The following is a 27,328-nucleotide window of genomic DNA, read 5'->3' on the forward strand; positions in this document are numbered from 1 at the left end:
CACTTAGTGGCCCATACAGAAAACCCGTTGCTATCCACCACAGACATTCGTGTACCAATAAACATGGAGTTTTGAGTATTTAGTTGATTAATTCATTTGCTTACACTTAATCATCCCAGGCATAGCTTCATACCAACCCATAGATAGTTGAAAAAGTTTATACCCAGATGAGCTGCAACTTTTTAGGTATCACAGAAGGTATAACTATAATCTCATCCAGCAATGGGAAGTTTTATAGATGTGCAGTCAAATAGAGCTCCTTGCTTGGAAGGGCCCTGTATTTCATTTAATGCTCTCCTCTGGCTTGTGTTGAGTGTCTTAATACTGTTTAAACAAGAGTCCCTGTATTTTTATTTTGCACAGGAGCCCACAGTCATGTTGTTACTCCTATCCAGCAGAGCTACAGCCAGTCCAATTGGCAAGTCCTTGGTAGATTTTTGGTGCAGTCATCAGGGTCTCCTGGACTCTGTGACTGATGTTACCTTCTGTGTTTCTTGACTTTTCAAAAAACCAAGGGGCTACTGACCCCAGGAGTTGGTTTTCTGCCCATGGGAATATGCCAGCTTTAGTCATCGCCCAGTGGAGAACTTTTAAAAGGCACTTAAAACAGAAGTAATTAGGGAGTCTATTTAAAATTAATTGCCAACTGAAAAATTAATTGCTAATTCCATGGGCCTCCTCATGGCAACTTTCTGTTTTATTTCATATTATCCACAGGCATATTTCAAACAGAGGAAAAAGGAGCCATTTGTTTAAGCTGTTTCGTTGTAATGGGGTTTTATTTGCCTTCCATAGAGGATGAGAGAAGAATTTTAGGCTAACCATTTTCTTTGCTTAATTTAACTATGAAAATCATTTTTAAGGCTGGGCATGGTGGCTCATGCCTGTAATCCCAACACTGGGAGGCCGAGGTGGGTGGATCACCTGAGGTCAGGAGTTTCAGACCAGCCTGGCCAACATAGTGAAACCCCATCTCTACTAAAAATACAAAAATTAGCCGGGCATGGTGGCATGTGCCTGTAATCCCAGCTACTCCGGAGGCTGAGGCAGGAGGAACGCTTGAACCCAGGAGGCGGAGGTTGTGGTGAGCTGAGATCATGCCACTGCACTCCAGCCTGGGTGACAGAGTGAGACTCTGTCTCAAAAAAAAAAAGAAAGAAAGAAAAAAAGAAAAGAAAATTATTTTTAAATCACATTTCTTGAAATAACTTTATAATGAGACCTTGACAAAATGATTTTCCAAGTAAAGCCAGTGTCTTTCTGAAGACGAACTATAATGAAGCATAGAATATCCAGAAAAAGTAACCTATGGAATATGTATCTTTTCTGCAATTTCAAGTGGTATGTATGTTGAGAATTAAACTGGCCTGCAGAATAACTTGAGTACTTGATTGCTCTCCAAAATTGATATTGAAGAACTATTTCTCATGTACATAATTTTTATAATAGTTCTTTTATTTATTACAAACATGCTGTGTGTTTAAAAACATGCTGTTAACCTAGAAGGGTAAACAAAAAAGAAAACAAGTGATTTTTAACATGGTTACCATTTTGATAGAAATCCCTTCTGCCTTTTTTTTTTTTTCACAAAACTAGGCTCATAAACTAGATATTATTTTGTAACTTGCTTTTTTGATGACCTGCAAATGTATTTCTCTGCCCTTATGTATTCTTTTACATCTTTACGTGACATTGTACATAGTATCCTATATACACCATATGACCGTGGGATGATGGATTCAACCAGTCCTCATTGTTGGAAAATTGGGTAGGTACCATTTTTTTCTCACAAATGCAAACATCTATTTAGCAAAAGCTTTGTATATGTATATGAATGTTTTATATACATTTTTAATTATTTATTTATTTATTTATTTATTTATTTATTATTTTTTTTTTTTTTGAGACGGAGTCTCGCTCTGCTGCCCAGGCTGGAGTGCTGTGGCCGGATCTCAGCTCACTGCAAGCTCCGCCTCTCAGGTTCACGCCATTCTCCTGCCTCAGCCTCCCGAGTAGCTGGGACTACAGGCGACTGCCATCTCGCCCGGCTAATTTTTTGTATTTTTTAATAGAGACGGGGTTTCACCGTGTTAGCCAGGATGGTCTCGATCTCCTGACCTCGTGATCCGCCCGTCTCGGCCTCCCAAAGTGCTGGGATTACAGGCTTGAGCCACCGCGCCCGGCCTACATTTTTAAATATTAAAAAACTAAACATTTCTTAATAAAAGAAAGCAGTTTTCTCCACATTGCCCTTTTTCAAGGTTATTTCATTCTTTCAGCACATACATTTGCAATGGACATGTATGTGTACTGTGTGCATCACCTACGTATGTTATGTGAGCAGGAATGTATACTTGCTTGGTCCCCTGGTTGTTTCTTCTGCAGTTCAACATTCATTGCTGTCTATGTGCCAGGCTCTGTGCTCAGTTTTGGGATTCAAAGATAATAAGACACAGTTCCTTTACCTAAAAGGTACACTAATCTACTGGGAGAGGGGATATACATATAAACTAATGATAATGCAAAAAATAGAGGCAAAAATAACATTAAGGGAACACAGAGGAGGAAATGACTGAGGAAATTAAGGAAGCTGTTCCAGAGGAGACCCTGCAAAGGATATGTAGGATTTCGACAAGAGAAAGAGATAAGAGAACATTCGAAGAGGGCAAAGCACAAATGCAGACCAGGGAAGGAGATATGTGGGGGACCTTCAGGCAGCACTGGGGTAGACAGTACAGAATGGAAGTGGAGCTGGAGATGACACTGGAAAGTGGGGTTGGGACCAGATTGCAAAGGACTAGAATGCCATTCTCAAAAGTTTTTGCTTCTGTTTATAGGAAGTTGGAAGACAGTGGCTGTCTGAGGAGCTGGGGCAAGCCTGGATCCAGAATTTTAGAAACTTAGCCCTGGTTAAGTTTAGACGACAGTGTATCAACTCTGCTGCAGTTTGCAATTAGGAGTCTCTTACAGCAGTCTAGACAAGAGAGAATGAGAGCCTCACCTGGCCACAAGACATTCAAGAGATATCTCAGAGGCAGAATCAAAACAACCCAGCATTCCAATTTATGTGAGACAGGAAGTTAGGGGGTTGACATGCAGAAAAGTAAACCTCTAAACTACTACGTCTAGTTCAAGTAATTCTTCCCAAGTTGCTAAGCTTGCAGAGTTAGGGATGATGTCTTTGGGACTCCACTTACTCTCAACTCAATGCCTAGAGTAGTCAAGCAGACAGGTGGCACTTGGCAAGTCCTTATTAAATGGAAGTGTCATAGCCAGTGTCTGCTGCAAGAAAGACAGAAACCTTCCACTTCTCAAAAGAAACAACGCTGTATTTTAAGAATAAGGCCATGGCAAAGGAATGCAATGACATACTCAAGAACCCAAGCTTTGTTGATCATTTTTCTTCAAAGGATAATCCTTCCAGTTTAAATAAGGGCGTGAGTTAATCACCAAGCCTGGGACATAAAGACTGAAATCTAAACATACTTGTGGTGTTTCAAGCACTGATGAATAGATAGTAATAAAACCAGGAGAAAGTGTTGGCTCAACACCAACTTATTAGATAGCCTGCGGCATGGGATTGAGAAACTAATTGCAATAGGACAAGAAGGAACCTAAACAGGGATTGAAATCTTCTAGATCTTGATGAGGGCAGTGGATTCATGAAGGTAGACATTTGTGAGAATGTATGAGGTAGAGACTTAAAATGTACTAATGTTATGATATGTAAATTATGACACCTCAATAAAGTTGATATAAAAATTAGAGATTAGAACCCACATTAAAAGTGTTACTAAAGTATGATTGGTGAAATTGCTTCAAGTTATTTCTTCCCAAGATACTTACTCTTTTAAGTTTAAATCCCTTTGTAAAAACCAGTTTACCGCAACTTAGTGCAACCCACATTTTTTTTTATCATACTTTATGTTCTAGGGTACATGTGCACAACGTGCAGATTTGTTACATATGTATGCAAGTGCCATGTTGGTGTGCTGTACCCATTAACTCATCATTTACATTAGATATGTCTCCTAATGCTATCCCTCCCCACTCCTGCCAACCCACAACAGGCCCCAGTGTGTGATGTTCCCCTTCCTGTATCCAAGTGATCTCATTGTTCAGTTCCCACCTATGAGTGAGAACATGTGGTGTTTGGTTTTCTGTTCTTGCGATAGTTTGCTGAGAATGATGGTTTCCAGCTGCATCCATGTCCCTACAAAGGATGCAAACTCATCCTTTTTTATGGCTGCATAGTATTCCATGGTGTATATGTGCCACATTTTCTTAATCCAGTCTGTCATTGATGGGCATTTGGGTTGGTTCCAAGTTTTTGCTATTGGGAATAGTGCCGCAATAAACATACATGTGCATGTGTCTTTATAGCAGCATGATTTATAATCCTTTGGGTGTATACCCAGTAAAGGGATGGCTGGGTCAAATGGTATTTCTAGTTCTAGATCCTTGAGGAATCGCCACACTGTCTTCCACCATGGTTGAACTAGTTTACAGTCCCACCAACAGTGTAAAAGTGTTCCTATTTCTCCATATCCTCTCCAGCACCTGTTGTTTCCTGATTTTTTTAGTGATTGCCATTCTAACTGGTGTGAGATGGTATCTCATTGTGGTTTTGATTTGCATTTCTCTGATGGCCAGTGATGATGAGCATTTCTTCATATATCTGTTGGCTACATAAATGTCTTCTTTTACGAAGTGTCTGTTCATATTCTTTGCCCACTTTTTGATGGGGTTGCTTGTTTTTTTCTTGTAAATTTGTTGAGTTATTTGTAGGTTCTGGATATTAGCCCTTTGTCAGATGAGTAGATTGCAAAAATTTTCTCCCATTCTGTAGGCTGCGTGTTCACTCTGATGGTAGTTTCTTTTGCTGTGCAGAAGCTCTTTAGTTTAATTAGATCCCATTTGTCAGTTCTGGCTTTTGTTGCCATCGCTTTTGGTGTTTTAGACGTGAAGTCCTCGCCCATGCCTATGTCCTGAATGGTACTGCCTAGGTTTTCTTCTAGGGTTTTTATGGTTTTAGATCTAACATTTAAGTCTCTAATCCATCTTGAATTAATTTTTATATAAGGAGTAAGGACGGGGCCGGGTGCGGTGGCTCAAGCCTGTAATCCCAGCACTTTGGGAGGCCGAGACGGGTGGATCACGAGGTCAGGAGATCGAGACTATCCTGGCTAACATGGTGAAACCCCATCTCTACTAAAAAATAAAAATAAAAATACAAAAAACTAGCCGGGCGAGGTGGCGGGCACCTGTAGTCCCAGCTACTCGGGAGGCTGAGGCAGGAGAATGGTGTAAACCTGGGAGGTGGAGCTTGCAGTGAGCTGAGATCTGGCCACTGCACTTCAGCCTGGGCGACAGAGCGTGACTCCATCTCAAAAAAAAAAAAAAAAGGAAGGGATCCAGTTTCAGTTTTCTACTTATGGCTAGCCAGTTTTCCCAGCACCATTTATTAAATAGGGAATCCTTTACCCATTTCTTGTTTCTGTCAGGTTTGTCAAAGATCAGATGGTTGTAGATGTGTGGTATTATTTCTGAGGGCTCTGTTCTATTCCATTGGTCTATATCTCTGTTTTGGTACCAGTACCATGCTGTTTTGGTTACTGTAGCCTTGTAGTCTAGTTTGAAGTCAGGTAGCGTGATGCGTCCAGCTTTGCTCTTTTGACTTAGGGTTGTCTTGGCAATGTGGGCTCTTTTTTGGTTTGATGTGAACTTTAAAGTAGTTTTTCCCAATTTTGTGAAGAAAGTCATTGGTAGCTTGATGGGGATGGCATTGAATCTATAAATAACCTTGGGCAGTATGGCCATTTTCACGGTATTGATTCTTCCTATCCATGAGCATGGAATGTTCTTCCATTTGTTTGTGTCCTCTTTTATTTCATTGAGCAGTGGTTTGTAGTTCTCCTTGAAGAGGTCCTTCACATCCCTTGTAAGTTGGATTCCTAGGTATTTTCTTCTCTTTGAAGCAATTGTGAATGGGAGTTCACTCATGATTTGGCTCTCTGTCCATTATTGGTGTATAAAAATGCTTGTGATTCTTGCACATTGATTTTGTATCCTGAGACTTTGCTGAAGTTGCTTATCAGCTTGAAGAGGTCTTGGGCTGAGACGATGGGGTTTTCTAAATAGACAAGCATGTCATCTGCAAACAGGGACAATTTGACTTCTTCTTTTCCTAATTAAATACCCTTTATTTCTTTTTCTTACCTGATTGCTGTGGCCAGAACTTCCAACATTATGTCAAATCAATAAACGTAATCCAGCATATAAACAGAACCAAAGACAAAAACCACATGATTATCTCAACAGATGCAGAAAAGGCCTTTGACAAAATTCAACAGCCCTTCATGCTAAAAACTTTCAATAAATTCGGTATTAATGGAACGTATCTCAAAATAATAAGAGCTATTTGTGACAAACCCACAGCCAATATCATGCTGAATGGGCAAAAACTGGAAGCATTCCCCTTAAAAAGTGGCACAAGACAGGGATGCCTTCTCTCACCACTGCTATGCAACCCACATTTTTTGTGTGTCACCTGCAGGCTAGATCCCATGCAGGCAACAAAAGACATAGGAGTGAATGTCAGAGACAAGGCCCTGCAGAGAAGTCAGGGCAGCTGCCAGCAAAAGACACCAAACCAGGCAGAACATAGCTCTTTCTGGTTCCTTAACTTTAGTGATCCTGATCTTAGGAGGAGGAGAGAAAATACTTTTTAAAGACCAGGTCAAAAATAGCTCAGTGTATATGCTGTGTTGGTGACTCTTGCCGTCTGGTTTCAGTGCTGATTTTAACACCTTTAGCAATCTCAGATTTAAAGCTACGTTATTCTGGCACTTGGTAGGTTAGATCCCTAGGGATGATCCTATTACTGGGGGTTATTTCTCACTGAAGTGTAAGGACCTGTATAACTGTAAGCTGTATGTGTGAATTCTGAGCATTTAACCGAATGGTATGAATCTGCTGTGTTAAGTTTTCCTTCCATCCTGAAGATTCTAATAGCTTGTCATGATCCAGCTGAATGTGGATTTTTCCTTTGTTGATGCTGACCCACTTAGGCCCAGGTCCAGCAACTTAATGAGCAGTTGCAGGGAGCATTCACTGGAAATAGAAATGAAACCGATTCCCTTTATGTAACTTGGAAAGGAGTCATAGTGCTGGAAAATAATCTTAGACCTCAACTGACCTGAGTTCTGCCACTCTAGAAATGCAGACCCAGGGACACGAAGTGACTTACCCAAGGACACTTGTGTAGTTTGGTCAGGCTATGACCTAGAGGTAAAGTCCCCTGACTTCCAGTACTAGACCACATTGCCTTCATTTTAATGCATTTTAAACTGACTTTTATGTACAGTCCCATGTCCAAAAAGTTCAACTTTCCATTTGGCCCATTGAGAGGAACATGGACTCCATTTATAAACCCTCTGAGAGGCAGAATATAGCTGTCTTTCACAACCCATTCCTGAATTTCACAGCTACTAGGAATTTTTATGTGCTATTTTCTTCCTCCTATCCCACTCCACAAAATGCCACTACCTATTACTTTCTTTGAGCAAATAGGGATTTTAATCATTCTCTTTTTCCTTGATTTCAATTCTCTGAAGGCCTGTCTGCTCCATTTGCCACAGATAACATGCAGAAACCTCACTTGCAATGAAGGTCGCACTTCTCTTGGTAGCCTGGCATTTCAGCATTTAAAGAAGCTAAGTATCTCCATCTTCATTAAATTAGGCTCAAATTGGAGAAGAGAATTATATAGTTAAAAACACAGAGGCAAAATGATGGATTAATGTTATACCTTAATGTAACACATCATGACATGCAGTAGGAGCATTAGACCAATTAGCAAGCAAGTCTTCTACTTGGGTTCATCATTTCTGCTGTGTATGTAGAAAGGAATAGCAATTTGAAGGATGGCATTTATCAAATCCCTTTGGATAAGAAGTGTCCACTCTAGCAACATGACCTGCATTCATTATAAAGATGGCACCCCATTTGCCCACATGGCAAAGACACAAATGCTACCCCAAAAATACTTTTTCCAAATTGGCCGTTATGCTTCTGACTTTACTTCTAAAACGTATTGAAATCCATTGCAATTGTGTCTAAATTGGAGGTTTAATATGCTCCAAAAATATATCCTGCTCTTTTCTTGAGAGGCAGCAAATTCTAAGTGATGCCATTTAACAGGTTTTTTGGCCTGGGTCTCCCCAACCCCTTTCTGGTCTTGCTTCCTTATCAGTCTGATTGGTAACAGAAAAGAGAGAGGAACAATAAATCTTCCAGTTCCTCTTGGTGTGAATGCCCAAGATATTGTCAGAAGCAAAATGTATGAGGAGGTGGGGGGAGTGTGGGTCAGCAACTTGCAGGGGAAAGGGATGGTTTTCTGCTATGGTAAAGCAGAAAAACCCTGTCATGGAGTTTAAATTAACAGAATCTGCCCGGAGGGGAGCCATGGTCTTTGTGTGGCTGATTAATGTCAGTCCTGTAAATGCAGCACTCCAACAACAGGGCTAGTCAGCTGACCAGGAAGCTTGGAGAACAAGAATCTCCTGCCTAGGGGATCAGAGCCCAGCTGAGTGCCTCTAAACAGGGCTGAAGAGAAAGCTGCAGGCCGGGAACAGAAGTGATAGAATTAGATTTCAGCTATGTGTCTCAGTGAAGGAAACACAGGCAGCCATTAAAAGCACCTTCCCTTTTGGCCTTGCTGCTGCAAAGAGCAGCAGCGTGCAAATCCGCCCCTACCTCTCCTCACTCATCTGTTCACAGCACCATGGCCTTCACAGCACCATGGCCTTCAGAACAGTGTGTCAGAAATTACCTTCTTCCATAACTGATCTTCAGGCCTGAAGAGGAAAAATTTCCAAGCATAGATCTCCTGAAATCCCTAAGGAGACTGGGCAAAGAGCCTAGGGAAAACAGGACTTTGCATGTTCTTCCTCATGCCCACCTAAAAATGCTGGTTGCACCAGGCAAGTCCTTGGTTAATGCATTAGTGAAATGGAATTTGTAGTTCCCAGCACATGAACTAATGAAAGTCCCTGCGTGAATTTCCTGCCTGCTCTTCTTGTTGGCAAGAGCAGCGTACCATATGCTGGAGGTGGAAGTTAATTCTGTAGGGAATGTGTGTGATTTGAAAACCTGTGTGGTATATTTATGTCAATTGCTGATGTGTTTCCATAAATGCATTTTTGTGACTTTGAGAGGCATCCTGAGACCATTGAATCAGTCAAGGCAGCTTCTGGGGCACACAACCTATTCTGACACCCAGACAGGGCCATTGTTTTCCAGGTGTAAGCTCAATCACCTCTGCAACCCCTCTGTATATTCCCCTAGGGATTCATGTTGAAGAATTCAGTCTTGCAGTCACTCCAACAATAGCCAGAAAGCACCCCTAAATGGCTGCTCTGAAGCCTTATTTCAAGGAGGCAGCAAGAGAAGATGAAAGCCTTCTTATTTTTAATCCCAGCATCAATAAAATCACAGGTTGATGTGTATACATCACAGGGCGGTTGTTTTGAAAAAGAAATAAATGATGAAATTTCAGAAAAAATGGACTCTCTGGAATGGAACCAAGAACAAGCTCTCAGTGTTGACCTTTTGGTTAAAGCCACATAATGCAATTTATGTCATCCCTCCAAATATATGATTTTATTGGTTTGCTGGGAACTTGGGCTTAAGAGAAATTGTACACTAGGAAAGTAAAATGTTTAGCTCTTATTATTGCCAAATGAGGTGTTATAATAAGAAAAAAGATGGCTAGGCCCTCCCCTCTAAGAGCTTATATTCTAAGGTTCCATGATTCTCAAAAGACATTTTCAGATGGTTGTCATAATTAAAGACCTCTGACTAATGTCTGTCTTCATTAAGAGTATTTAGGAACAGAATGGTGCTTTTTCAGCCGACAAGGCTGTTACAATTTACTTCTTATAAATCCTAACAACTAAAGTGAACTTGAGGTTTCTAAACTGTTTCCAAGTGCTGAGATCCTCTAATGAAACCAGTTATATCAATATTCAGAACTAGAAGTCAATCCAACTGTTATTCAATAATTAATTGGTGGTTAATAGACATTTCCTGGTTTATATGTTTTAGCTTTAGTACATAGTAATATAAAATGGTATTTTGGTAACTAAGTACATTTCTTGAAATCGTAGAGCAGGAGAGCACCCTTGGACTAGATCCTCTCCCTTCCTTGATGGAGTGCTCCAGGCTCACTGGCCCTTGGATTTCTTTTTTCCCTCTATAATCCCTGTCATGTCATTCATTTCTCATGGCTTTGCATGACATCTGTACACCAATGACACTCAAATTTATAGCTCCATCTTGGCCTTCTCCTCTGAACTGCAGCCTCTTCTATCTGACTTTCTGCTTGACATCTGCACTTGAATATCAAATGCACATCTCACACTTAATCTCTCCAGAATAGGGCTTCTGGTCTTTCATTGAAAGCCTAGTCTTTCTGCAGCCCTCCCCATCTCAGCTAATGACAGCCTCCTCTTTCCAGTTGCTCGGGCCAAAACCTAAGGGTCATTCTAGAAGCCTCTGTTTCTCTCACATCCTATATCCTACCAGCTCCACAATCAGAAAACACTCTCACCACCTCCAAGTTCAGAATACATCCAGGAATCCTTCATTTCTCACCAGCTGGGTGCTTAGAATAGATGTGGAACCTGACCCCTATTCACCACTTCCGACACCATCTGCCTTGTTCAGGCCACGAAGATTGCGTGCTTATGTTGCTGTAGGAGGCTGCTGACTGGTCTCCCACCTTCCTCTCTGGCTGCCCTTCCATCTGTTCAGGAGCAGAAGCTGGAGGGATCCTGTTAAAATCTACATCACATCTCATGACTCCCATCTCACAGCTCACCAGTGGCTTCCCCTCACCACCACTACAGCCCCACTATAATGTAAAATCTCCTCAAGAAATGTTGGACTTGTCCATTGCTAGACTCGCAAGCCCCTAGAAAGTGCCTGGTAGATTCTAAATAAATCTGTGTTGAAGTAATTAATTAATTAATCGGTTCGGGTTGGTTTCTATTTCTCTTTCTGTGCCACATCTTTACCCCTGCATCTATTAGCCTCTGAGAGTTTTTCTTAAAGATTTGTGGGGGGCAAGTTGTATATTAAGAATATCCAACTATTTCTGATATTTGTTGCCGATATTTTCCCAGTTTCTTTGCCTTTTAATTTCATTTTTTTCCACAAACTGAAATTTACATTTTTGTAGAGCCACAGCTGTCTGTTTCTGTAATAACTGTTTTTCTTGTTGTGGCCCTTCAAAAGTCTGCAAAGCTGTAACATTCTAGCGCAGATCATCTGGCCTTGTTCTTGCCCGCTCATGTTCCTGTGTCTCTCCCACAGGCATCAACAGGAAGGTCGTGTACTCCCTGGCAGACTCAGCTGGTGGGGTCTTCTCCATTGACAGCTCATCCGGCATTATCATCCTAGAGCAGCCACTGGACCGCGAGCAGCAGTCTTCATACAACATCAGCGTGCGGGCCACTGACCAGAGTCCTGGACAGTCCCTGTCCTCTCTCACTACTGTCACCATCACCGTCCTGGACATTAACGACAACCCCCCTGTGTTTGAGAGGAGGGACTACCTGGTGACGGTGCCTGAGGACACCTCCCCTGGCACCCAGGTTCTTGCTGTTTTTGCTACCAGCAAAGATATTGGCACAAATGCTGAGATCACTTATCTCATCCGGTCTGGGAACGAACAAGGGAAATTTAAGATCAACCCCAAGACAGGTGGGTAAATAGCACTGTACTTAGAATGCAGAGCTTCAGCTTGGCATGGTGGCTCACACCTGTAAACCCAGCACTTTGGGAGGCCGAGGCAGGAAGATCGAGTGGGTCCAGGAGTTCAGGACTAGCCTGGACAACAGAGTGAGACCCTGTCTCTACAAAAATTTAGAAAAATATATTAGCCAAGCATGGTTGCATGCACCTGTGGTCCCTGCTACTTGGGACGCTGAGATGGGAGAATTACTTGAGCCCTGGAGCCAGAGGCTCTAGTGAGCCACATTCCTGCCATTGCACTGCAGCCTGGGCAACAGAGCAAGACCGTGTCCAACACCAAAAAAAAAAAAAAAGAATGCAAGACTTCACTATATCCTACTTCTCCTCCCCTCTGCCAGCCCTTCTTGGCGGACTCTTCCTCCTACCTCCTTCACAGAGGATACAAATCTGGTAGCAGGGCCCACATCCAGACCACAAAGTGCCCTCCAGCTTTTAAGGATGGCTCCTGCTAAATTTTAAGCTCCTTGCTGTGGGCTTACTTAGCAAATATCTGACCCCCAGGTTGGCTCCAGAATTTCTAGATGGGAGGACTCAGGGGCAGCAATATGGTTTCTCAATGGGGAGAGGAAATAGTATTTGTATTCCAAGAACAAGAGTTTGATTGATTTTCTCGCTTTTCTGTTTGGTGTTGTTGGGTGTTTTGACTTCAGTCATATGTGCACATGTTGGAAAATGTTCGTGGGGATGAGCCTCCATGTGCAACTCTCCACACTTGGACTGCCACTCTTTCATGACCTGCATAGGCAGATGCTAATAAGTGATCTGCATGGTGATATGCAGCCTTCTCAACCCAGCACCCCAAATAGACTCATCAGTGAGCTGGAACTGGTGCTTTGTTTGAATCCAGTTCACAATTCCTGGTCAGAAAACTCATTTCTCACCACATCCTTTTCCAACTCTGGGGGAACGTGTAGCATCACCTAGGGAATATAAAGGTGCTTCGAAATAAAGGGAAAGAATAAGAGAGAACCCTGGGGATTTCTCTTCACCACCAAGTTAATAAGTATTAGAAGTGCTTCAGGCAAATAAAGGTCGTAATTCTAGAAAACAAGCCTGGATATTCTTTGAAGACTAAACATACTCATCCTTGTGTTTTCATAGAGTGTACAGATTTCTATCCCAAAGCTCTTTGGTGGATATTCTCACTTATTTCCCAATTCCCCTATGAATAGTCAAGGCAGTTCCCATTTTGCAGATAACAAAGATGAGTATCTCACCTTCCAGCCTTTGAACATAGTTCCCTTGTCACTCAAGGAGTATGCACCTGTTGAACAAGGTGGCAAAGGAGGTCCATTTTCCTTTGGATAATCCAGTAAATATAAACGAGAAACCATTATAATTAGCAATGTTTATTTAACATAGCAAATACTCCAGGCTCTTATTAAGTAAAACCAGAATTTTAAAGAGGTTGAATAATTACCACAATGTCCACTGTTAATAAGTGGTTTATCCAACATTTGAACTCAGATCTTTCTGACTCTGGAATGCATATTCTAATATAACACTGCTATACTATAGGAATACCAAAAATGTAAGAAATGCAGTCTTGGCCCTTAAGTATTGGAAGGTGAAAATATTGATGGAAGAATTGCATCACAGTCTCTCCTGGCAATAACTGTTTACTAAAGTCATTATCTCAAATAAAATGTATGAGGGTTTCCCTCATTTAAATATGTGTTGGCCCTAGCCTGTCTAGTTATGGCCATTGTGTGTAAACACCATGGGGAAATGGCTAAGTACTATTTAAATTTAGCACTGGTTAGCAAGACTGGGATGCAAAATAAGCACTAGGGGTGGTAAGTGCTAAGAAAACTTAATTATGGGGAGAAAGAGGCTCTTGTTAGGTATGATTTCTGTGTTTTGCCTTAGGTAGAAAGAGCCTATTGGCAGTCTTAGCAACTAGAGAAGTTGCCTGTCTGGAAATGTGAATGGTCATGACCTTCTCACCGGTCCTCATGATTGTTTACTAGGTGGGAGGAAAGTAAATGCCCTTGAGAAGTGTTCTGCAGGCAATACAATGACTGCAGACTGCAGGATTGGGTTACCTCCCCAGAAAGGGCTAGGATGGGAGGGATATAGCACCAACACCCAGCTAGCTGCTTTCACGTGTTCTACTTATTTAAGCAATTCTGTAACACGGACATTATCATCTCTATTCTGTAGCTGCGGGCACTAAACTCAATATGTGCCTGCTGAGCTGTCTGATTTCCAAGTAGTTCCTTTTCCATTATGTCACTATACCTTGAGATTTCTGAGATCTTTGCCCTCTTTGTGCCATAATTGTTTTAGATAAGTGTGTTTTAACTTGGCAAGGCAACTTTGTGGTTAATCACATTCAGTGAAGTCTGCAAGTATGTACTTGCTGACAAGAATGGGGTCATACCATCACATCCCCACATCTCAGCTCATTCTTGGTCTTCTTCTGTCCACCTGAGGCATCAGAAGACACCTATCAGGGATGCTTGTTTTTGTTCCTGCTCGTTAGTTGTGTGAGAGTGAAGATGCCAGAGATTTTCAACTGCCTCAGAGATGTTCATAAACGGTTACAGAAACATGTAAAGACTTTTCATTTCTTCAGGGTTATGTTTGATGGTTAGCTATGCTCTCACTGACAGCATTAATCGGATTTCTGTAATACTTTCAGTAAGGCATTAAATAAACAAATTCCTGAATGTTTAAATTATTGGCTGGAGAGGATGTTAGAAATATTACCATGATTAGAGAATTGCTGACCAGTGTTTTTTCCTAATCAAATATAAAGCTCCCATTTTTCTTCAAAGGGGGTATTTCTGTCTCTGAAGTCCTGGACTATGAATTATGCAAAAGGTTTTACCTGGTAGTGGAAGCCAAAGATGGTGGCACCCCAGCTCTCAGCGCTGTGGCCACTGTCAACATCAACCTCACGGATGTTAATGACAACCCTCCCAAGTTCAGCCAAGACGTCTACAGTGCGGTTATCAGTGAAGACGCCTTGGTGGGAGACTCTGTCATTTTGGTAGGTACCTGAGGTTGGGGATGGTTCTAGATGTCTGGGACTAGTCATCCACAATAAAGTGAAGAAGAAAGCAAAGTCTGTCTTGGATTTTCTTCACACTTCCCCCTTTCAGTGTCCATTTGTCCCCAAGAATGGGAGCCATCTTTCTATGGTTCCTTCTGTAATTTGTATATTAGGAAGAGTCTGATAGATTAATTTATATGAAGGTGTGATTGATAATCACTTATTTCCCAGGAGCATATCTTTTTTGAGAAAACAACACAGATCAGGGGATGAATTTTTAATGATGGCCCCCTACTTAGATGTGAACATAGATGACAGGTTATTAGGTGGCTAGGCGGAATACATTCTTTTTTTCTTTTTTTTTGAGATCTGTTGCACAGCATGATGAATATAGTTAATAGTGGTATATTGTACATTTCAAAATGGCTAAGTTTCAAATGTTCTCACCACAGAAAATGCTAGGTATTTGAGATAGTTGATATGTTAATTAGATTGATTTAATTATTCCACGTTGTGTTCGTAAATCATAATATCACTTTGTACCCCGTAAATATATGCAACTATGATTTGTCAATTTACAATTTAAAATTGTTAGATTGCTGAGGACAAAATAAAATCCCTGTCCTCCTTTCCGCCTACACACACAGACACACAGAGTTGGGCAGCTACAATTTGGAGCAAACCTAAGATTGATTGGCCACTCTTAAAGGAGACTTTTCCAGGAGGAACTTTTTCTGACAGTAAGAACAAGCCATGTATCCTGAGAACACAGATTCTCTTAGACCGCAAATTACATTTTGGAACAATAAGTCCCCTTCTCACCATCCTTCCCCATCCCTTGGCTGGCAGGTCCCTTCCATCCAAGTCATCTCGTTGCAGGATGAGGCTGGAGCAGCTCTCTGCTGGAGGACAGTGCATTTCTTATACATCAGAAGTGCACTCCTCAGGTCCGCTCTGCTTCTTGGAAAGTACACGAATATTTCCATACATACAAATTTCAACATCATCAACCTGGAACAATAGACAGAGGGGCGGTATATTTGCTGTGGGGGAAGGGGAACTTTCTTGGCTTCCTTAACATGGAAATGCGTAGGCCTAGAGAATCCCTGACTCAATGGCAGAGACCATAGCTTGCAGGATTGGGAAGATATAAAGCATTCCTATCCATTAGCTTTGGGGTCTAACCGTACTGTCTCAAACCCTGAGAAAAATCAGGCCTAATAGGCATCAGGCTGTGGGCAGGTAAAAAATTAACATAGAAATAAAATGGCAGCTGCAGGCCTGGTGCCACCCTCCTTCAGCTGATCAATCATCTCTTCTGCTGGGGGCGTGGTCACTAACATTAGAGAGCAGAACTCCCGAGAAAACTGTCACAGCTGCACCCATTTAAACAGATCTGGAACCCTAAGAATCAACCTTTGCTCTCTTATGTCATGTCTTTTCTTTGTTCTGCTTATTTTCCATGAAGCTAATAGCAGAAGATGTAGACAGCCAGCCCAACGGACAGATTCATTTTTCCATTGTGAATGGAGATCGGGACAATGAATTTACTGTGGATCCTGTCTTGGGACTTGTGAAAGTTAAGAAGAAATTGGACCGGGAACGGGTAAGCTAATTTAGGACAGTGTCCTTCCCATCCACATCCACCCCTTTCCTAGCATCAGGGGCACAAGCTCCAGGGGTGTAAATAGGAAGGTTCTCCATTCTAAGTAATGAGAATAAATAAGGATGGGCTAAAATGGAGCATGAAATATTAGGGTTAGACCTTTGATAGAATTTTCTACCTATAATAGATGCTGGTTATGGAGGTTTTAAAGAAAAGATAAATATATATCTTTCTAGGTGCTTTGAATTTTAGCCCTTCCTAGAGCCAGGGGACAGAAAAATACTTTCAGGGTATTGGGACCCTGTGGTCCTGACTTTACGAGCAACTTTAGCCCTCAGTGAGCAGATACAAAAAGATCACCTGAAGGCATCTAGGTCAGAAAAAATAGTCCAAAAAGTTTCTCTGTCCAAGGTTAAGTGAAGTTTCTAAACATTGTCTTTCTTCACCAAAAATATGCATCTTCAAAGGGAAATTAAATATGGAAAAGGATGACATGGTATTAATACTGAAAAGCAGATAGATTCTACTGGGTGATACATGCCCATAACCCCAGAAATATTAACATTGATAAATAAGACAGATCAGCGATGACAACTGCTGCATTGAGCAAAGGCCCAGAGCCTGGGTCTTAACCAGGGTGGTTTTGTCCCCCAGGGACATTTGGCAATGTTTGGAAACATTTTTGGCTGTCATAACTGGGCAGGGGGTGATACTGCCTCCTACTTGATAGAGGTCAGGGTTGCTGCTAAACATCCTAAAAAGCACAGGTCAGCCCCCAACAACAAAGAATTATCCAGACCCAAATGTCAGTGGTGCCAAGAATCACCTGGTCTAGAAAATCAAACTAAAGATGATTGATCTTTAACGAAGCACAGCCTGAAGCTCCAGTTCCTCTGCGTGTGCACAGAAGGAAGGAAGCATTACACCTCTTTACTGTCACCTCTTTGTACCTTGGCAGGTGTCTGGATACTCTCTGCTTGTCCAGGCAGTAGACAGTGGCATTCCTCCGATGTCATCAACTGCAACTGTCAACATTGATATTTCCGATGTGAATGACAACAGCCCAGTGTTTACACCTGCCAACTATACTGCTGTGATTCAGGTGAGCAAATCTTGCTTGCCAAGCACTTGTCCCTTTGCATTCAGCTTTCTTCCTCTGCTGTGGTTACTCATTGTGGTTTATTGCTATTATTACTTAACGTCATCTCATCCCTTCATAGGGCAGGTATGAAAAGAACCTAGTTCTTCTACCACAGCTGATTAATAAATGTGAGTAAGAGCTATTGAGGGGTGGATTTTTTTCAAGTGTCAGGCGCTTTATGCACACTGTCGCTCCCCACAACAACCCTGTGAAGAGGAATGGTGGATTGGCCCCCACTTTATAATTGAAAGAGCTAAGGATCTGTAAGGTTAAGTAATTCACCCAAGATCATGCAGCTGGTAAGTGGCAGAGTCAGGATTTGAACTTGGGACTATCTTCTGCAAAAGAATTCTCTTTCCCCAGTGGCATGCTGCCTTTAAGCAGCTTTATGCTATTCTGGCAGATGACAGAGATTGATACGCGTTGTCTCATCAGTCAAAGACAGATTGGGCATCAGGATAGAGCTGATACTCATTAAAATTAATTTTCCATAACCAATTTGTTTAACACTTTAAATCCACCTGCTCTTTAAAATCAGACTGCAGGATAGAGTAACTTACTGCTGGTATTCTGCTATAAGAGAGAGTGGCTCTTCTTCCCATCTATTTTTATTCCATGAGCACAGTACTAGGTACTGAGCGTCCACTACTTCCTAGTAATTCCAGGAGCTAAAAGCACAACTTTACGAGGATCAGGAAATCCAGCCCAGGAAAACTGTCAGTGTAGAGAACTTAGAGGAGACAGAGTGATGTGCATGTCTTGGAGGGCCACAGGTATTCTAGAGAATAAGTTATTGCCTGATCCAGTTTGGCCTCAGAATCACTCCCAAGGAGTCCCAGGATTTTGTGGGTGGAAGGTGAAATGTGAGTGGGCCAGGTCTTGAGGGTCCCCTTTGGAATAACATTCAAGAATTTGAGCCTGACCAGCCATAGCTGGCCTCCTCAGACCCCAGGGCCACTGAGCTGTCCAGCAATCAGACTGGGAGGCAGCCTCGAAGGAAGCAGCTGTCCGCTGGTTCCCACCCCTTTGTCAGCGAAATCTGATTCTTTCCCTGTGGTTTTCTCCTCCTCTCTGATGCTTTTTCCAGCAGCTCTGCATTCTTACCACACTCCTGCTTCCCCAGAGCTTTGCCCAGAGTCCATACCTTCCTCCATTTCTCTTTCCCTCAGCTCACTCTTCTCCATGACTGTTGCTCACAAGGGTGCTCTGTGCCCTCATGGCCTCTGTTTGCTAATCCCAAAACAAAGTGGGTTGCTCCTACTCAATATTCAGTTTTATGACACGCATCGATCAGCTTGACAGACTGTTTTCAAATGCGCAACAGGAGGTCAACAGTGAAAGCACGGAGAGGCTCAGCCCATGAGCGATGATGGGGCCCCTATCCACAGGGCAGGCATGTCTGTGTTACCTTACACCCTTCTTCTCAGATGGTGACCCTGAGCGCCACACTGTCTCTCTCCCTGTCTTCTATGCAGGAAGCGGCCTTTAGAGAGTAAGCAAACAAATCAGTCAGCCTTGTGTTTTGTGTGCTGCTGAATATGTTGTCAGCGTGAAATAGTAAATCTATGTGGGGCTATGATGGTCCCACGACTGATTCCAGAGGGAGACAGTGTCTAGTTTTTGATGACCAACAGGACACTTGTGAAAAGGAGCAAAATAAGAGGTCTCTACAGTCCTTTTCTCTTTCTTCTTCAAAAAATATGCCTCCGTTTTCCCAACCCAGAATGACTTTCTCATTCCCACACATGGTTTTCATAAGACTAATTCAGCACATAAAACTTGACTGGGCCTGCCCTCCAAACTGTAGTGTATCATCGTCTCCATCTCTGCAACCCAAACTCGTTTAATCCTTACATCGATGGCGTCATGAGGCCTGAGCTGATACAACTGATTTCGGGCCCAAGCTGTGGTATTGCTGAAGCCTCAACAGAGTAGGGGAAAGGACAGCAAAGCCTGAGCTACAGAGGATTTAATTTGGCATTTTCAACTTGAGGATAACCTTTGACCCAAGAAGGAGCTTTGCATTCCCATTTGGGGAAAAAAACAGAGAAGTTCTGCAAAATAATGCTTACGTAATAGAATCAGGACTTCCAAGAATTCTGATGAAATTAAGGATTCCCTTTCTGTTCATTGTCAAATTGAGGAATGTTTTACCCCAATTCCCTTCCCTAAAGGAACGTGGCAAAACTGTGTTCTGGAGAATGAGGTAAGGTATTAAGCCCCATTTTCCACCAGGAATATGCCTTTGTATGTTGACTAGGAAGCTGCCAGGATGTCCCACAAGAAAATCCAATGCCGTGACATGGTGTGTTGGGCCTCAGCATAGTTGTGTTGTGACATGTGTGTGTGAGGAAGTGCCTCCCCATCCCAATGGAGCTCTTCAGGTCAGCTTGGGCATTGCCAGCTCACCCAGGACAAGGTGTGCCCAGCACCATGCTCAGAACCTGTGAACCCATGCAGCTCCAAGTCCCTGTGTTCACACCGGTAAAGGATTGTCCCATAGGTGGTTGTGGGAAGCAGCCAAAGATAAGAAACATGACACTTACAGACACCAACATGTGTTCAGAAGACGAGATAATATCACAGGGAATCCCTTCTGCTGAAAGCCCTGTTTTCTAGCTCAGCACTCTCAGCCTGTAATGATGGATTTTTGTTTTTGTTTTTAATCATTGTGAAGAGAAGTGTAATTTTATCTTCCTTTTTACTATATACTCTTTTATGCAGGAAAATAAGCCAGTGGGCACCAGCATCTTGCAGCTGGTGGTGACAGACAGAGACTCCTTTCACAATGGGCCTCCCTTTTCATTCTCTATTTTGTCGGGAAATGAAGAGGAAGAGTTTGTGTTGGACCCTCATGGGATCTTGCGGTCGGCTGTAGTCTTCCAGCACACAGAGTCTCTGGAATACGTGTTGTGTGTCCAGGTATGGCATCACGCTCTGTCTCCATTGCGCTGTCTTTCTTTCTCATGCTTGTTTCTGTCCTCTTTGGTGGATTTTTTTCTTTGCTGAGTAAGTCAACATAATTAATTACCATGCAGGAGTGTTCCCCTTTTAATCTCAAATTCAATTTCACACCAATAAAAGCTGCCTCTGTGTGTGAAATTGAACAGGAAGGAAGGGAAGCATCATTGTTCAGGAAGGACATTCCTGTAGAGTATGCCCAACAGATGGTCACTGAGCTTAAATCTGCATTCTAAAAACTCTTGCTGCTTTATACTATTACCTACCACATTACCCCACTTGGGGCAGCTACCAATCCCTGTCATAAGGGGATTTAGCCGTGTCATGCCTCCGCTTGATAGGCCTTCCCCAGTGAGGCAGGAGGGGACAAAGGACTCAGCTGGCAATGGCCTCCAGCATGTCAGTTCCTCATGGTCATTGGCCTGTGTGACATGAAATGGGACAAAGAGGCAAAGGTGGCAGGTATGCAGAGTATAGAAGAAGCAGGAAATGAGAGGGCCCCCAAAAGTTCCCATGTACGATTTCTGCAAATACCAAGATTTGGATCCCATCAGGGAAACTAAGTGACTTTTTCTATCCACTGTTGCCTACAGAGGACAATCTAGGCTCATTATTAATGGTGAAAATAATAGCAATAGTAATTATTGATATTGGTATAGCATTGACTGATATACATTGTCTCTTTGAATAAATTACACCTTACTTTACTCCATGAAACCTTCTAAATTAAGGACTGCCAGCTCCAAGCACATCAATGAACTTTTCAATTGCCATCCGCTCCTCCAACAATATTGTGTAAGTGATTTTATATCACAGGGTAGTACTCAAGGCAAGGAGAACTTTTCAGTGCCTTCTCACAGAAGCTAGCACAGTTTGCCTATCCTCTCCAGATACGGAGCAGATTTCACATCTTAGGTTTTAGAATCTTTATAAAAGGGTCTCTCTCTGAGTCCCTTGTATTAAACTACCACTGAGTCCTGCGTATTTTTCCTTTCGTCAGTCATATTCCCATTGCCACTGCCTCACTGTATTCTGCACAGCCCCATCATCATGCTACTGTGGCAGGAGCCTCCTGGGTGCTTCCTCTGGCTTCAGCTTCATTCTCTTCTGACCCAACCCTTCACTCCTCCCATATTAATCATTCCACTTAGATTATGTCATTCCCCTTAATCAGGGACCAGCAAACTACAGCTCTTGGGCCAAATCCTGCCCTCAGCCTGTTTTTAACAATGAAGTTTTACTGGCACACAGCCTCCTTCATTTAGATATGTGCTGTGACTGCCTTCCTTGCATAGGACAGCCTGTCATGGTTGTGATAGAGGCTGTATAACCCACAAAGCTGAAAATATGTATTATCCAGTCCTTTTCAGAAAATGATTGCTGATCCCTGCCCTAAACTAAAACTATCTGTTGGTTTCCTAGTGTTTGAAAACTTAGGCCCCGCAGGCTGAATTCTGCCCCAGACTTTCAGATTTTGAATTTCAGGACCTTTTGACAGACACCACTCTCCAGTCCTTCTCTGGCCACAGGCCTATTGCTCTCTCACCTTATACCCAGCAGCTTCATGCCTTTCTTTCATCTTTCTGACCTCTGACTTGTGAATGGGAAACCTCTGGCCTATAAAGTCTAAACTCCACTCTCCTTTGAAGCGCTCCACGGTTTGACTTCAAGTTCAATCTAATTTGCTAAAGTTATCTCCTCCTCCATGAATTTTACATTCCAGCGTCTCTTGTTCACATCATCCATCAAATAAAGCATGTGATGATGGCAATAATAAAAATAACAACAGATGGACACAGTGGCTCACACCTGTAATCCCAGTACTTTGGTAGGCCAAGGCAGGAGGATTGCTTGTGCTCAAGAGTGCAAGACAGCCTTGGCAACATAGTGAGAACTCATCTCTACAAAAACAAAAACAAAAAATAAAGTAGCCTGGTGTGGTGGTGCACACCTATATTCCCAGCTACTCAGGAGGCTGAGGTGGGAGGATCACTTGAGCTCAGGAGGTTGAGGCTACAGTGAGCTGCGATTGCACCACCACTGCACTCCAGCCTGGGTGACAGAGCAAGACCCTGCCTCTAAATAAACAAAACAAATAAACAAATAAAAATAACAATGACATGAACCATCATGTACTAAGTGTATCTATGGATGAGACCTGGGTTTAGTGCTTTACAATGACTCTGTCTTTGAATCCCCACAACAGAAGGACCCTGTGAAGTGATGCTACTATTTTACTCATATTAAAAATTCAAAAACTGAGGCTTAGAGAAGTTAAGTAACATACTCAAAGCCGGATATGTAATGGGTGACAGAGACAAGATTCAAACTCAGGTCTGTGTGATGCCCAGGCACCGGCTTTTTCACTGCCTTCCACATACAAGAACACATCTCTCACCGGATCCCACCTGGTCTGCAGGGTTCACATTTTCAGATACCTGCTCCACGAACCCAACTCATGGGAATCTGCCCTTCTGAAGCCCTGCCCTTCTGAATACTTCCACCTTGCATGCCATGGGTGTTCAGTAAAGACCTGTTGCCAGAGTGGATGTTCTGTTAATTATTATACATGGAAGGAAAAGAAAAAGGGTTTTTATCAAGCTACTTAGCTTTTCTTTTCATTGTGTTACATTTTATTTGAAGCCTTACCATGATATAATTCCCACTTAAATTATGTCATTTCTTACATATGCAGAAAGGTGCTATCTGGGTTCAGTCAAAAGGAAATAATCCAACAAAAAACAGAAATTTCTCCTCCAAGTGGAAAGACCACTTTGTGAGGTTTCCCCTGTGGTTGCTGCATAAAATTAAAACAAGGTCAGCCTGTTGTGGGCTTGTTGACTCTTGTAGCCCTCTGTCCTCCTTCTCTATTCACCCCAGCCGGCTTTATTGTGTTGATACATTTTATCGTCCATAGCAGAGTATACATACGGGGATGGAAGGTGATAAATCACTCCTCTTACTTAAACACACGTCCTCAGCATTTTTCAGAATAGTGGCAAGGGATGAAGGAAGAAGCAAATGTAAAGGTACAGACGTCTTCTATCTGCGGGTTTTCAAAAACTTGCTATGGTTAGTTTTCTTCGTTCATTGCCTTTTTACCTCTTGGTTGTTTTAGGCAAAGGATTCAGGCAAACCCCAGCAAGTTTCTCACACCTACATTCGCGTGCGAGTCATCGAGGAAAGCACCCACAAGCCCACAGCCATTCCCCTGGAAATTTTCATTGTCACCATGGAGGATGACTTTCCTGGTGGGGTCATTGGAAAGATTCATGCCACAGATCAAGACATGTATGACGTGCTCACGTTTGCCCTGAAATCAGAGCAGAAAAGCTTGTTTAAAGTGAATAGTCATGATGGGAAAATCATCGCCCTGGGAGGCCTGGACAGTGGCAAGTATGTCCTGAATGTGTCTGTGAGTGATGGTCGCTTCCAGGTGCCCATTGATGTGGTCGTGCATGTGGAACAGCTGGTGCATGAGATGCTGCAGAACACTGTCACCATCCGCTTTGAGAATGTGTCCCCTGAGGACTTTGTGGGGCTGCACATGCATGGGTTCCGGCGCACCCTGCGGAATGCAGTCCTCACCCAGAAGCAGGACAGCTTGCGCATCATCAGCATCCAGCCCGTGGCAGGCACCAACCAGCTGGACATGCTGTTTGCGGTGGAGATGCACAGCAGTGAGTTCTACAAGCCAGCCTACCTGATCCAGAAGCTGTCCAATGCCAGAAGACACCTGGAGAATATCATGCGCATCTCAGCCATCCTGGAGAAGAACTGCTCAGGGCTGGACTGTCAGGAACAGCATTGTGAGCAAGGCTTGTCACTGGATTCCCACGCGCTCATGACCTACAGCACGGCTCGCATCAGCTTTGTGTGTCCGCGTTTCTACAGGAACGTGCGCTGCACCTGCAATGGTGAGTGCAGTTTTGAGAGTTCCCTCCCAACTCCTGAGATTGTAGGAGTAGACTGAGTTATCATTCCAGCATGCCTGCGTTCAATCATTCATTCGACGAAGTATTAAATGATCACTTACTGTGTGCCCAAAAACTGTAATAGATGCTGGGGCTGCAGGAGGTACAGTCCCATGTAGCTGTGGCTCAGTGAGCAGCACAGACAGACAAACAGGCGAGCCTATTTGATACATATTGTCAAGAAATGTACAAAGTCCTATGGAGGACCCAGCCAGTGGGGGGATTTCCCAAAGAGAGTATCCTCTAGGTGGAGATAAGGGTCCAGTAGGAATTAGGGTAGGGGAGGGAGAGCCTTCTAGGCAAGGGGCAGCTTGCATGAAGAAGGCTTAGAGGCATAAGAGGAACCTACACTGGGGATGGAAAGAGCTTTCCTCTGGTTGCAATAAGCAGGGCTGGGATGTGAAATAAGGCTTGAGAGCAGGCCCAGACATCACACAAGGGCCATTAGCCAAGATGAAGAATTTAGAAATTATCCCAAGGCAGTGAGAGCCATTGGCTGATGAGAAGCGAAGAAGTGACAGAATCCGATCTGTCTTTCACAGAGGGTGTGCTGGCTGCAGAGGGGAATGGATTAGAGGAGGCCAGGCCAGAGGCACGGAAACAAGTTAGGAAGCTGTTGCCAAGAGTAAGGGCAGTTCGATTTGCTCCAGTGAGAAACAAGGGCCAGATGTCCAGGAGCACAGTCAAGGGATGGACTCAGCCCTCAGAGTGGCAGGGAAGGAATGGTTCGTGTTGTTGATGTAACTGGCGTCACTGAACTTTGACCTTTACTGGTCAAAGGCCATAGCTGCACAGAGTCACATGCCCATAGTGATCGATGAGAAGCACTGCCCTCTCTCTCTTTTCCTCTGTCTGACATGTGGAGCCATAAATTCACTGCCCTCTTCTAAGGAAATTGCAGCCAGAGTTTTTCTAGCCAGTATGAATTTGGTCCAAAGGGACCATGGCCAGAGGGAGGCCATTTGTAAAACATCCTTTAGGTAACTGGGGACAGGCAGGGCCCCTGGCCTCTTCCCTTGCAGAAAGTTCTTGGTTGCAGTTTGGGAAATGATGTCATCAGGGGGAGACCCTAGGGGTCATAACTCCCTCTGAGAGACTTTGACAGCCTCCAAGCAGCCCATCAGTGTGTCAGCTGCTCTCTCTGTGGTATCCAGTGAATTCTGTTTGTGAGTGCATCAGGTAGAAGCAGGGATGTCCAGATTTGTTTAATATGTAAATTAGCTGCAAAGTCACTCAAATCATGCATGCTAGGTGAAATGCATTTCTGGCAGATGTCACCAACATGCAGAATTTATGAATGCCAGCTGTCTAGGCCTTACCTAGATTTCCTTTGTTGGCAAACTGATTTATACACCAAAGCTCTTCTAGGGTCTGTATGCGGTGATTCACACCAGGGTTCAAAAGGGGTTCAGAACAGGACAGGGAAGACTCTGAAGAAGAAACTATACCAGCTAATTGATCCTTGTACTCTGAGAACTCATTTATTTCTGCAAAAAATCTGCGAAGGCAACAATGTCCTAGGCACTAAAGATTCAAAGTAAAAAAGATACAGCTCCTGCCCTTAGGAGTTGACAATTGTAAAGTCAGCTTGCAAGCACCTACTTGCTATAACAGTGCTACAGAAAATGCTAGAGTATAGAAGGGACAGAATCTCTCCTGTGGCCAAAGGAAAGCTGTCTGTGGTATCTATACACAGAGACCACCAATGTGCTAGGTCTTCAGGGATGAGTTCATCAGGAAGAGACTGGGGTGGGGGCAGGGAGCAGACTTTGAATAATTCTTTAAAAGAAGGATTTGGAGGAGTGGTTTTTGTTGAAGATAGAGGGGTTTGCTCTCTGTTTTACATAAGACGCTAATGTCCTAAATGCAATATGTTTCAAGGTGATGTCTCTGCCTAGGACCCCTGTTCTCTAGTCTCCATAAACCTTTCTATTCCCAGTAAATTTAGAATGCCAGAAGGTTTTGTGAGTCAGGCCCCAGTCATCCCAAGAGGAGGCCTTCTGGGTTTGAAAAGACAGCATTTGCTCAAGAAGAGCTTTGTGCAGAGTCAGGCCATGCTCTCAGCCTTTTCTCACCTTCAGGTCACTCTTATAATTAAGCTATAAAATGAAATTCTAGATTTTAGTGGTAAAGGAGCTCCAAAGGTCATCTAGCCCAGCCCTGTCTTCAGCAGGTGATATATGATAATCTTCATTTTATAGATGTGGTAGCTTTGTGCCTTGCCCGGGGCCACACAGCTGATAAGAGTAGCATACTGATTCAAGAAAGGGCCCTCTTGGGCCCCTACTTTATTATCTGCATCTTAAGAATAGGGACTCTTCCTTTTTGAATGTGAATCATAACCTCAGTGCTATGTACTGTATAAGAATACTCAAATACAGTCATGCGTGGTATAACAATGTTTCATCAACAAGGGACCATATATACGGTGGTAGTCCCAAACTTGGTAATACCATATTATGCTTTTTCTATGTTTAGTTTTGTTTAGATATAAAAGTACTTACCATTGTGTTACGATTGCCTACAGTGTTCAGTACAGTAGGATGCTGTACAAGTCTGTAACCTGGGAGCCATAGCCCGTACCATATAGTCTGGGTGTGTAGTAGGCTGTGCTATCTCGGTTTGCGTAAGTGCACTCTGTGATATTTGCACAATGACAAAATAGCCCAACGATGCATTTTGCAGAATATATCCCCATTGTTAACCAACTCATGACCGTAATGCAATTTTCCTAGCAGACTGATTTCCAGCCTCACAGTACAATCCCAGTAAGGCAGACGTTCTCTCAGACTCCTTTGTGCATGGGGCTTACTAAATGCCCATTGCTGAGC

The 27,328-nt window shown here is 43.0% G+C and overlaps 1 protein-coding gene across 2 annotated transcripts in view; it reads left to right on the plus strand.

Annotated features, from left to right (window-relative positions):
* The window catches only part of FAT3 (FAT atypical cadherin 3), a 717,192-nt gene that overhangs the window by 645,486 nt on the left and 44,378 nt on the right, over window positions 1-27,328 (plus strand). For both annotated transcript variants that reach the window (XM_033205378.1, XM_033205380.1), the window contains exons 14-19: window positions 11,377-11,766; window positions 14,598-14,812; window positions 16,284-16,421; window positions 17,380-17,523; window positions 20,287-20,484; window positions 23,642-24,440. In XM_033205378.1, the coding sequence (XP_033061269.1) occupies window positions 11,377-11,766; window positions 14,598-14,812; window positions 16,284-16,421; window positions 17,380-17,523; window positions 20,287-20,484; window positions 23,642-24,440 (1,884 nt within the window). The remainder of the gene's footprint in view (window positions 1-11,376; window positions 11,767-14,597; window positions 14,813-16,283; window positions 16,422-17,379; window positions 17,524-20,286; window positions 20,485-23,641; window positions 24,441-27,328) is intronic.

This window comes from Trachypithecus francoisi, unplaced genomic scaffold, assembly GCF_009764315.1.
Source record: "Trachypithecus francoisi isolate TF-2019V2 unplaced genomic scaffold, Tfra_2.0 Lachesis_group8, whole genome shotgun sequence".
NCBI lineage: Eukaryota > Metazoa > Chordata > Mammalia > Primates > Cercopithecidae > Trachypithecus > Trachypithecus francoisi.